The sequence below is a fragment of the Haplochromis burtoni genome, unplaced genomic scaffold (genome assembly GCF_018398535.1).
Source record: "Haplochromis burtoni strain Fernald_Lab_line unplaced genomic scaffold, NCSU_Asbu1 Contig_200, whole genome shotgun sequence".
Taxonomy (NCBI): domain Eukaryota; kingdom Metazoa; phylum Chordata; class Actinopteri; order Cichliformes; family Cichlidae; genus Haplochromis; species Haplochromis burtoni.
Genome location: NW_024582561.1, coordinates 1007574 through 1019923, shown reverse-complemented (window position 1 = coordinate 1019923; position 12350 = coordinate 1007574). Strand labels below are relative to the sequence as shown.

At 40.0% G+C, this 12350-nt stretch overlaps 2 protein-coding genes across 6 annotated transcripts in view; one reads left to right on the top strand and one right to left on the bottom strand.

The window, feature by feature from the left end:
* The first annotated feature begins 60 nt into the window (after positions 1-60).
* nelfe (negative elongation factor complex member E) lies at positions 61-4678 on the top strand. The gene is made up of 11 exons (XM_005936260.2): positions 61-190; positions 481-566; positions 780-849; positions 1172-1317; positions 1444-1518; positions 1602-1639; positions 1731-1996; positions 3232-3376; positions 3500-3554; positions 4149-4251; positions 4350-4678. The coding sequence occupies exons 2-11, from the start codon at positions 492-494 to the stop codon at positions 4427-4429; spliced, it is 1053 nt and encodes a 350-aa protein (XP_005936322.1). The 5' UTR covers positions 61-190; positions 481-491; the 3' UTR covers positions 4430-4678.
* Positions 4679-5005: 327 nt separating this feature from the next.
* Positions 5006-12350, bottom strand: part of LOC102288814 (zinc finger and BTB domain-containing protein 12) — a 9421-nt gene continuing 2076 nt past the window's right edge. For 2 of the 5 annotated variants that reach the window (XM_005936263.3, XM_005936265.3), the window contains exons 2-5: positions 9817-10023; positions 9540-9734; positions 8250-8456; positions 5006-6596 (exon numbers count right to left, since the gene is read on the bottom strand). In XM_005936263.3, the coding sequence (XP_005936325.1) occupies positions 5499-6596; positions 8250-8456; positions 9540-9734; positions 9817-10020 (1704 nt within the window). In that variant the 5' untranslated portion in view covers positions 10021-10023 and the 3' untranslated portion in view covers positions 5006-5498. Of the gene's footprint in view, positions 6597-8249; positions 8457-9539; positions 9735-9816; positions 10042-11973; positions 12020-12350 lie in introns of all 5 variants that reach the window. The other 3 variants (XM_042226200.1, XM_014338073.2, XM_005936264.3) reach the window with 3 other exon arrangements.

The window sequence follows — 12350 nt, the reverse complement described above, 5'->3', positions numbered from 1 at the left end:
TCTTTAAAAAAATATTACAAAGACTTTTATAAGATAAAATGTTTTATAAGTTAGAAATATCGTTTTATGTACTTTTTAAAATAATATTATAAACTTTTTTGCAAAAACAAAACAAAACATAAAGAGAACAACGTCACATTTACGCGCCGGCGTTATTCTTCCTATTAGTCATTGCAACTGTTTGAAGCAGGTAAGCGATTAAAACAGATTCAAATAATGGACATTTCTTTATTTTATCGCTCCTGTAGGACTTCACTGGTATCTTGATATCGAGGTAGACTTCTGATTTACACCCTGCCTGGATTGAGTGAACAGTTTTTTTATTTTATCTGAAAGAAGTCGAGTTGTGGATTCTGGCTAATTAGCTTGTGGCCAGCTGGTGGTGGTAAATCAATAGGGGAATCCGTTATTTTTTGTTTACCTCTCTTAAAATAGTATTTTTTTTCTTCTTTCATTAAAACATGTTTTCTGCATTTTTAGTGATTGCCATCATGGTGGTGTTTCCGAGCTCGCTGACGGAGGAAGAGGAGGCTTTACAAAAGAAATATGCTAAACTCAAGAAAAAGGTATGTAAGGTTTTTGGTCTGTACTAAATTGTGGAACATTCCAAACAGGAAACCATTCCTTTTTCATAATATAAGCTTCCTCTTTGCTACACTATACAGAGATTTAACATTTCATCCCGCTTCCAACATCGAAGACACACGTGAATATGTAAAATAGCTATACCGAAGACTAAAATAAAGCTTTGTATGTACACTTTTTACCTCTCTATTCAGAAAAAGGCACTGGTTGCTTTGAAAAAGCAGAGTTCAACCAACCAGACAAACCAGAGTGGCTTGAAACGGAGTAAGTGCATCCAGCTAACTGCTGGATTTTTATTTTATTTTATTTTTTGACTCAATCACTCTGGTCTTTCTTATAATAAGGCTTTAATAGAAGTAAACATCAACATTATAATCTGAAGCACCAGCAATAACTGGAAAAATCTGACTTGTCATATATGGGCCTCATAGGTTTATACTGTAAAATTTAAACATAACACCAGTAGAATATTTGATCTAATCTAAGACATGTATTTTTTTTATTATTGTTCATTGGAGTGGCTTGTTTTAAACACTGGTTGTACTGTTATTTACTTTTTTTTGTCTGTTTCTTTTCTTTGTCAAAGCACTGTCAGACCAGCCTGTTGTTGACACTGCAACAGCAACAGAACAAGCAAAGATGCTCATCAAGTCAGGGGCCATCAGTGCTATTAAATCTGAGAATAAAAACTCTGGATTTAAAAGGTCTCGAATGCTGGAAATTAAACTCAAGGTGGGATGTCAGTAAATACATTGCATGACCTGTAATTCTTATTTCTGGCATCTACGAGCAGTTGTGAAATTATTATTAAACTCTCCTCCTCACATGTGGTGGATTTTTGCTCTTCATGTCTCACAGGACCCTGAAAAAGGCTCAGTTCCTGCTTTCTTACCATTCCAAAGGAGTGTCTCGACAGATGAAGACCAGCCTGAGGTATAATACAGGACATTAAGCATTGCTTTACCACTTTGTTTCTGTTAAATTTAATATTGTCATATTTTTTTGGTTTCTTCTAGTCTGGAAAAAGAGCCCACAGGAAGTCTCTGTATGAGAGGTAAATTCCAAATCCATAATGAACAGCATGTTTAATATGCCAAAATTCTGTATCTGTGGGTCTAACTTGGTTTCTTTGTTTTCTGCTGCAGCTTTGTTAGTTCAAGCGACCGATACCGGGATGAGGACGAAGGAGGCAGCATGTCATCCAGCCGGGACATGGAGAGAGACAGAGAGCGCGAGCGGGACCGTGACCGAGATCTGGATAGAGAGCGGGAAAGGGAGAGAGACAGAGAACGGGACAGAGATCGAGACCGAGGCAGGGAAAGAGACAGGGAACGGGAACGGGAACGAGACAGAGACCGAAGCCGAGACAGGGATCGAGACCGGGAAAGAGAGAGAGATGGACCCTTCAGACGTAAGTAACCATTTTCTGTTATGTGAACTTTAGACCTAATGTTTGTCTTTTTGCATTTTTTATTTCCATATCTTCAGAAAAAAAATCAGATGGGGCGATTGTGGTTCAGGGGGTTGGGAAGCTCATCTTGTAACCGGAAGGTTGCCGGTTTGATCTCCAGCTCTGTCTGTCTTTGTCGTTGTGTTCTTGGGCAAGACACTTCACCTACCGGTGTTGGCCAGATGGTGTGATATGGCAGCCTCGCTTCTGTCAGTCTGCCCCAAGGCAGCTGTGGCTACAACAGTAGCTCGCCTCCACCAGTGTGTGAATGTGAGGGTGAATGAATAGTGGAATTGTAAAGCAATTTGAGGGTCTCGAAAAGCGCTGTATAAATGCAACCCATTATTATTTAGATGTGGTTGGCCAAGGCTTGCTTATCTTTTGTAATGTACTATGTCAAGAGTTTACAAATTCATCCTTGACCTAGTCTGCTTATTTCTAATCTTATTGATAGGTGTCAAAAGGTCAAAATCAAATTAGGGGTTAAGAAATTTTAAGGCTGATTGCCTTACAGACGAAACACTAACCAGTTCTAACCAAAGATTATGAACATGCTGTCAGAGAAACCTGTTGGAAGATACAAGAAGAGAAAAGATGTGTTAATATAATAGTTAAGGAGAGGGTAGGTGCTCAGTTCATCGTGGGAGGTCCCCAAGTAGCCTTGGGCTTTAAAAACTGAGGGATTGTTCAAAATACCTGATCCAGACCTGAGCACAAACTAATCTAGTCTGCATTTTCTCGAGCAAGTGAAGAGAAGCTAACTGGAGAGTAATATGATCTCTCTCGGATTCCTATCACTGCTCTTGCTGCAGTGTTTTGGATCATCGTTCTTTTCAAAGTGGTTATTTGAAAGAGGTTTAAAGAGGTTTCCACTGTGATATTCGTAAAAGATCCAAAAATAGCCCTGGTTTGTGTACTTCTAGAAAGCTTTGTGGGAACAGCTTTGCTACAAATCCAATTATTGGCAGTTATAAAGTGGAATTAGTTTGTGGAAACGTGTTGACCAAAAAGTACATGTTAATACAATGAAGTCACTTATTCTGTACACAGTGCTGCTTCCATACTTCTCCAGTAATTTTTTATCTTATTTTTTAGTTAATTTTTCTGTAATACTTATGGAAGAATAAAAAACAAGCTACATTAAAAAAAACATTGCTGGTTTATGATTTGTCCCTGTCTGCTTTTTTCACTCTCAGGGTCAGACTCGTACCCAGAGCGCAGAGGAGTGCGAAAGGGGAACACCGTTTACGTTTATGGCTCTGGGCTCGGCGAGGACAGCCTGCGCTCGGCTTTCTCTCAACACGGAAACATCATCGATCTCTCGATGGACAACCCACGCAAGTAAGGAGGCTTTAAACAAAACTGTGTGCTCATAAGTGTCATTTCTGCCTGCATTTTCATCCAGTAATATAAATAGTGTAACGATGATTTATTCTTCCTTTTCTGTTTTGTTCCTCTGTCCAGTTGTGCATTTATCACTTTTGAGAAGATGGAGTCTGCAGACCAGGCTGTTGCTGAGGTTGGTGCCATCTTTCTTTCTGCCACCCAGCTGTTATGTCTATTGTGTTTGTTTTTTTTTGTATTTTTTGTTTCAGGTATTGATTTGGTGAATGTCTAAATTGCAATACAGGCAAAGCTGTACCACAATAAGACTTTACATCTTCTTTGATTAGGTGCATGGTCAGCATGATCCCTCGAGTTGGCATAACGTTATCATACTGTGGCCCAGACAGTGGTTAAAACGATTAAAGAATTTGGAAACTCCTTCAAAGGACAGTTATCTTATTCAGTTGAATACAAGCAGCTCAGGGAGGACAGTATATCTTCCAGCTACCTGGGTGGTCTCAATACGGATTACTGCTTGGCTTCAAAAATGAGCATCTTCAGTCTAAGAAATCATCCAAAAAATCCAATTATTAATTTAAAGGGGGGGAAAAGTAAATATGACTCTTTGGTATGTCCACAAACATGCAGACGCTTTGCCCTTGTGGCCTTCATCAGAGCACAATAATGACTTAATGATAAAGACTGGCTGTAGTTTTACAGGCGCCTGGTTTATTTCTACACAGCAGACTAAAAGGCTGAACTGGCTTTGCTGTTTCTTGTTTCACAGTTGAATGGAACCACGGTGGGAGACGTTCACATCAAAGTCAGCATCGCCAGGAAGCAGCCGATGCTGGACGCTGCCACTGGCAAATCTGTGTGGGCTTCACTGGGTAAATACAGCACTCGTATTGTGCGTTTAGACACTGATCAAACAGCTTGTGTGTCTACACAGCGTGGATTAACCGTCACCCCTATCTTTCCTTTACAGCCGTGCAGAACAGCACTAAAGGCTCCTACCGGGACAAAAGGAACCAAGTGGTGTACAGTGAAGATCTTTTCCTGGGATGAAAAGTCCATGTTTTTGTTGCTCTGTTTCTGAGCTGCTAACCTGCTGCATGTGCTTTGTAGAAGACAAAAGATTATCAGTAGCCTTTTTGATCAGAGCATTGTAGTTACTCTAGGCTGGATGTAATGCTACATATGCAGCTTTGCATGTGAAACTACACATCTGAGCTCAAAAAGTAAAAGAATTGTATTTGTGAATGTTTTCTTTTGTGTAGGTCACTCATTCATATAAAAAAAAAACATGTGACTTCTAATTTATATATTAAATGACTCAGTTTTGACTCTAAAAGTACCTTCTAGAAAGAAACATCTTGTCTTCTGAGATGTGCCCTGCTATCTGTTTTCATGGAAAAAAGTAGAATCATTATCCTCATTGTCAGCTTCATGTTTTTTATTCTTGGACTCTTCTGGAGTAGAATTGTATGAATCTAACCCTTTCTTATCAACCATTCAGCTCATGCTCTACAATAAGCCAGTTTAGCTCCTGTCCTTCAAATTGACTTTCTTCTGATTTGCTACTCCTTGCAAAAAGGTGTTGGTGGGGTTTTAGTGGATTAACAGTAACTCGAAACAGAGAAGTTTCTCTCTAGCTGTTTTATTTACACTCATTCACAGAGTCTTTGACTTGCAGTCAGTCACTGCGCTGACTCCACGTACAACATATTCAAGTTGAAGACTGCAGTTCTGAGTCAAAAACAATGTTAAAACGAACACTTTACACAGTAGGAAAAGCACAAGTGTGAATAATAAAAAATATGGACTGTTAAAATTTCCTCTGCTTTGGCTTCGGGGTCCTGGTATTGTTCATGCAGACTCATTGTCACAAACTAAACAGAGCCATCAGATATTTTTATACCAGTGTTTTACTATAATGTCAAGTAACATTTTTTTTCTTCCTTTTTGCTAAAAAAAAAAAAAGCTATATGTGAAAAGTCTTTTATTTGGCAGCCAGAATGTAAAGGCATTTATTTTTTAGCACACACTTAATTTCCACATTGTGTTGACACTGATCACATGAAGACCAAATGTAACTGCAACAAGCCGTCAAGCCTGAAGTCTGTAACAAGACTTATTACTCAGTAACCAGACATTCTTGCTCCTCCTCTCGTATTCTCCCAGCTGCTCCTCTTGCTCTCTCCCTCTCCTCCTGCTCGTGTAGGGAGTTCTGCCCCGTGGTTTTGCCGTGCTGCTCCTTCAGGTGCCGACGTAAGGCGGGCTTGTGGGCAAAGTGGGCGTGACAGTAAGCGCAGCGATGAGGCCGCTCGCCACTGTGGAGGTTCATGTGGTCTATCAGAGTGGATTTTTGGGTGAACGTCTTGTAGCACAGGGGGCACTGGTGCGTTTTGCCGGCCCCTCTGTGCACGGCCATGTGCCGGGTGAGGTTCGTAGAGTGGTGGAAGTGCTTCCCGCAGCAGGGGCAGGCATAGAGCAGGTGAGTGGAGCGGGAGTGGATTGCGAGGGAATGGGCTGAAGGGAAAGTCATGTTGCAGTGCTCGCAGATTACAGGGCCAGCTACGCTGGAAGTAGACCCCACCACGGCAACCGACTCATCGCTGCCTTCGTTTGTTCCAACAGTCGTCAACCCTGAACTCCCTTCACCAGCACCACAAGCAGACTCTTCCAGGGAGAACTGGTTAAGACTGTTAGCGGGTATCGGTGAAACCTTTTCCCCCTGTGTGCTGCCCATGCCGAAGTCCAACTCTGGGATCTCAACCGTGACAATATTTCTTGATGCCCTCAGTCCTTCTTGGCTGTAGTCCAGGCCAAAGCCACCTCCAGCAGATGTAAGATACCAGAGATCCTGGTGTTGGGTGATGCCTATAGGTCTTTTCTCCTGAGATGACACCCACCTTTTTCTTTTTAAACCCCTCCCCCTTCCCCTTCCTCTGCTATGGCCAATATTAGTCTCAGAGATTCTTCGACTTAGAACGCGGAGACTTTCTGCTGAAAACTCTCCAGAACTGAGACCTGCTGGATTCAAGTCATACTCGCCACTTTCTCCAATCACAACTTCTTCTGTCTCTGAGAAGTTGGCGCCTTGAGGTACCTCAGAGGGAGCTCCTTTTTCCTCCTCCCTGTCTCTGTCAGTGTGCTCATTTTCAGAAATATACACTCTTAACATATTGTAGTTCTCCTGTCTGGCCTCTTCATCCTCATCTGATGCATGGACCTGTAAGAGAAGTGCAGACTTGGTGAGGTGTCTAAGGCTACAACTAAAGATGCCCGGAAACTACCAGAATATCCATCAAAATACCCATGTGTGCTTCAGACTGCTTACTCCAAACCACTTTTAACACTACTCCCAAAAAGGTGAGATCTGACGACCTGCCCAGTACGCTTAATGATGATTTTTTTCAGGATTTTTCTTGTTCTTTCAAAAGCGTATTCTTTGCTTGAATAAATTAAATACCACTTTAGAAAAATAGGACACATGAGCAAAGGCTTCGGTAAATTGTGAGGATTTTTTTTTTATCATTATCCTTAAGGTCTTTTCTAGCTCTATTCATTAGGATGGACACCTCTGCAACCTTCATCTCCTTAATTGGACCACATGGCTTCAAGTAGCTTTAAGGGAAGCTGTTAGGACTGAAGTTCACTGAATGTTTCCAGGCTGCACCGTGAGTGATTAATCAGGGGGGTAACAGTGTAGCAGATACCAGAGGCCAAAACAGCTCCATCTCACAGGCTAACATTCCCCATGCTTGGCCTAAACCCGACCTCTGACTCTAAACCATAAAAGTGACAAACTAAACACTAAACACGTGCAAGAAGAACCTTTTCGTCTCCTTACAGAGCGATACGTCGGGGTGAGTTATGGCAGATTTTGGCAGGACTGTGCAGAACCAACAGGATAAGAAAGTTCAACCAAAGGATCATTTGTACAACTGAAAAATCAGAAACTACAACATGTTCTTTAGGATACAGAAATGACCACAAATATCATTTTTATTCTATTTTGAGTAAAAAAAAAATGGACTGCCATCCTATTCCAATCTAATTTCCTATACCCCTCCTCACAGAGACATTTCTTCTGAGACTGCATCCCCTCTGAGGAGACATCTCCCCATGTCTCCACCATAAATCCGTACGCACACCAGAAACGGAGCAAAACTTAACTGAAAAAGAACAGCATTCAAATATATATAGTGTTTGTAAGCCAAATTATATTTCAGAAAATGCTACAGTCGGGATAATTGACAGTATGATCTTTAATCTGTTAACCAATGCTAGAATAAGAACTAAATTTTTTGAATTACAAATAAACTACACTTTATTTTACTTTGTACAAAAATGAACTAAAGTAAAAAATATACAGGAAATGTGTAAACCAGCCCAGAGCCTTTGGTACATGACAGCAACATTCCGAGTGCAAGTCAGCTCTGTCGCCGACAGCATTCACTTAGCCGGCAAGGCGTCTTATTTTGAAAATTGACTGTGTTCTCTATGCAGTTTCTCTGTCTGACTTCCTGTCCACAAAAGGCCCCTATATGACAATTCAAATTCCCTAAAAGAAACACTGAAAGCAATAAAAACTAAACTGAAATGCACAAACCTAACCGGGAAGTGAACTGAAACCAAATTCACCTGAAAAATAAATAAATTAAAAAGAATAAAAAATGTAAAAGTAATGGGCTGCTTATATCCTCTTTACTGAGTAATAATGTTAGAAATTTTGTTATGATCGACTTTAAATTATCCTTAAAATTAATCTTTTTCCTTACTCACAGAAAAGTCAGTTAGTCTAAATTATTTTACCAGACATCATGACAACATCCTATGCACAAGTACAAGTGATCTAAAATGTTATTAGAAAAAGAAATACCTTAATGAAGCCCTCATCCAGTGCAGCACTGTCATCATGCAGCTGACTGCTTCCCTGAGCAGACAATTCGCCGTTGCTCTCCTCCACCGAGCGCACTACGGGGCTGTGGGAGTGCACAGGGGAAGGCTGCCTAGGTGGAGGTGATGCGACTGAATGGACACTGCCGCTGACGATCACTGGCCTGGTTTCAGTTTCCTCTGTGGGCGTCTAGAAAAAGGATAAAATTTGGATGTTTTACGCTGATGTCAGCATTGTTAATATGGAAATTTCCTGTAGCATATTTTATATCCTACAGTAGGTTATATATATCCTATAGGACATTTATATTTTTTGTGTCATTGTCAAATCAGTTTCTTGATGTAAAATTCACTGTTGCCAACAGGAGCAGCACTAATGGGATCCCCTTAAACTGATTTTTAGTTTTAGTGTCCTTATTTTCCTCTAAGTTAACGATTCTGTCACATGACGTCATGTTTCATACTGACAGACGATGGCGCTAAACGTGTTTTTAAAATTTTAAGCACTTCTTTCGTAAAGCCAGCTTCACGGACAGTTTTACATCTATGTCGCATTTTGAGACCAGCGCCTGTAAATTAGCCTTTATATGTGTAACGTTTCATGTCCCCTTTAAGATAAGCAGTGTGTGATCTGGCGAAAATGTATGGCATCACTGTGTTGACATAGGGCGTTGTGTTGAAAAAATAAAAAGTGTGTTGTGCAGCTCTCTCTGTGCCCTTTCACGTGATATACTACTCAATATAGTTGCTTGGAATTTAACCTTGGGTGCTTACAATAACACTCAAGGTTAAATGTTAACCCAATCAAGGTACTCAAAATTGTGGGTAGTATAACGTTTTTACTGATTTTCACATTTGGTGTGACCTTGACCTTGATATTGGTAGGCAGCTATAACAGCTGAACTTGATTTTCACCTAAATTAAACAGCTCGAGCTGTTATTGGTATCTACCATCTCACAAAATTTGAAAATTATATCTTGAAAACTGTGGATGCTAGACTGCCAAAAAACTGAGATAAATAAACTGAACCGAGTACATACAAACAGGATTACAGAAAATCTAGTAAAACTTTATCAAGTTTTGCAAGTTCTGAGAATGTGCACACAGCTTAGGGTGAAAAAGGTGCAAGATTTCCAGTTGAAAAACCTGTAATCAGAAAATAAAAAAAATTATAGTTGGACTGCTTTATGTGCTAAATTACTAAATAAATATTAATAATTAAACTCCAGGTAAGAAAGCAGGAAGAAATATAATTAATGTCTACTGACTGACCTTAGATTGACTGGGGTTCTTCAGCTGGACATATTTCTCCAGAGCTCCTCTGCAGCGCTCTACGATGTGCTCCATCTGAAGGTAGCTGGCAGCCGTCAGGTAGTTTACGATCTCCTCTGGGTTGAACTGCAGGATTCCAGTGTAGCAAGACTGAAGCAGATCACACACCACTGTGGAGCTGTACAGCATCGACACCTGGAGAAAAATCATGAACACAGAACAGCTTCATTTAATATGAATAGGAGCCATAATCTCACATGTGCTGATGGGGGCCTACCTGAAGCCTGGACGATGGGTTGAGGAGGAATTGATCTCTCAGAAAGGGTGAGCAGGCAGCCAGCACCACCTTATGTCCCCTGAACGTCTGGTTGTTACTGGCCACGATGGTGATGTCGCAGAAATGCTGGCGGGATCTCAGTGAATTCATGTGCTTCAGGGTCATGTTCCCATGTCCCGGGAGCCGGAAAAACACCAACTCCATCTTCTGAGGAGAAACAAGAATCTGTAGGTGATTTCACTTCGTTAAATACGTACAGGTGAGCCTTTCATAAAAGATTAACAACACAAATCAGTTATTAGACTCACACAGTGTAATGTGATGAGGGTTTAAGAAAGGATATCATATCACAGGTTTGTATTCTGTTTATACTCAAGTGTCCACACTACAAGGTCAATGCTAGGAGCAAAGATTTGGAAACCGAAATCCCAGCAGAGGATTGGAAATCAGCTTGTGCTGGGATGGATGGATGGATGAATAGATAGACCAAGACAAGACCAAGACAAGAGGGTAGGGCTGTTCGATATAACGATATATATCGGATGAGGATATAAAAACGTCGATCGTTTCATTTTACGCTATCGTTTGTTTTGTGCTGTTGCAAAATAAACTGTTTACGGCAATATTTTTTCATCGTTTGATGGTCACTGTAGTGGCTATATTAATTTCCTAAAGTTCTCTCTTTCTCTTATATTTAATATAACCACACTACAGACGGACAAGTGCCTGTTTTTATGCGTTGTCGTTAGCAACAGCAACGGTAAAACCATTCGCGTGTCCGCTTGTTTATGTTCCACATAAACCTTTCACAATAAAGCTCAAGATCCTGTTGAGACTTTTCAAAATAAACTGAATCACGTGAAAGATGCAGATTTACGGATGAGAAGTAAAAAAAAGAGCCGTCAGGTGCTAAAAAATAAACCTTAGACTCAAACGTTAGAACAGGCTTTTCCCTGCAGCACGCCGTGTAATAAATACTCACAAAGAAAACGGTGGCCGTTACAACCTATGTCTAAAAATGTGTAGTTTAATGCATTGGTAAAACACTCGACTCTAGATACACGACGCCCAGCTGGAAACACTTCAGCTACCCGAGATTCACAGAATTTACAGAAAATGTAAAATTTCTGTGATTTATATCGTTATCGGACGATAGATGTTTTATATCGGGATATGAGATTTTGGTCATATCGCACAGCCCTAACAATATGTATGAGTCTCAACAAACTCAAGAAAACTTCAGATCCATGAGAAACAACCCAAAGAGTACAAAGAGCTACTGAGATCTACTCAACACCTGAGGTGTGATCAAAATGTCCAGAAACCTGCCAGTAATAACCCTAAACCTGGCTGATCTGCCCTTCGGGGTTATCATCTTCTGCACCTCTGATCTGGCCTCAGCCCAGCTGCTTTTTATGATAACTTCCTGACAGACACATTGCCCGCTCTTTCAACCTAACTGGATAACCCTAACTAGATATCGTTTAATACTTTTAAGTAATCAGGTAAAGTCTATGATTTTTTAAAATGTGCCTGTTCCCGGAAACTTTTCTCTGACTTCAAAGACACACTCATTAAAGACTCTCTTTTAAATTGCTGGCTTTATTATTGGATAGCTGAAATGTGGTCCAATTATAGGAGTATTTTATGTATTATTTTTTTTCTAAATAAAATACAGACTGGCTTTTTCTGTAAATATTTTGTTTATAGAGGACTGACAGTGACAAAAAGCACCTCCTTCAGCTGCACATTTCATAAAAATCACACACACCTTCTGGTCTCAAAGTGTGTAACAAATGTGGAATGTGTTACAGATAATGAGATCAAACAAGGACAATGCAATACTGCCTATTGCCTAATAAAGGAAGCTTCCTAAAAAGAACAAAGCGCTGCAGAACAGGAATCAGCTGATGGTTTGTTTGAATAACAAATCTTTAAAGGGGAAATGAAACGAAGAGATCAAAGTGATGACTGTTAATCATCTGCTCAACTGACACTAGGATCAATTACTAATCTGTTATCAAAATAATCAGTTTCATTGATTGTTTTTTGCCTAACAAAAGGCCAAACATTCTCCAATACTGACCAGCCAGTATTTTTTCTATACATCTTAGGGTTTTAGATTTTTAAGGTGGAAAAAAAAGTTCTGATACTTACTGGCCCATATTCTTTCTTTTGTTGGGTAACTGTTTCATGTTTAGATCTGTGATTATTGGTGTGAGAGAAAGAAATTAAAATGCCACATGACCATTAAAACCATTAATTTGGCAAATAATTGTCTGAAGAATACCTTCTTATCTTCACAAAATCTAACTAATGTGAGTAAACTCCTTTTCTGTAAGACTGAGCTAACAGTCTTGAGTCTCCCCTGATTTCTTTATATTTTACTAGGAAAATGGGAAATGGGTGCAGCGATTTATTAAAATGTATGCAAACTTCCATGGAAAAGCAATAAAAAAGGGGAAAACAGAGCTTGTACATTCTAACAAGCTTTAAAGTCAACATTTGGTAAGATCAGGCTGAACTCTCTTAAG

Bases quoted from the DNA above. Each gene is read 5' to 3' on its own strand.
- nelfe (XM_005936260.2), top strand. From the start codon at position 492: ATGGTGGTGTTTCCGAGCTCGCTGACGGAGGAAGAGGAGGCTTTACAA. The intron at 1,519-1,601 runs GTATAATACAGG...GGTTTCTTCTAG, and splicing joins CAGATGAAGACCAGCCTGAG to TCTGGAAAAAGAGCCCACAG. The intron at 4,252-4,349 runs GTAAATACAGCA...TTTCCTTTACAG, and splicing joins ATCTGTGTGGGCTTCACTGG to CCGTGCAGAACAGCACTAAA.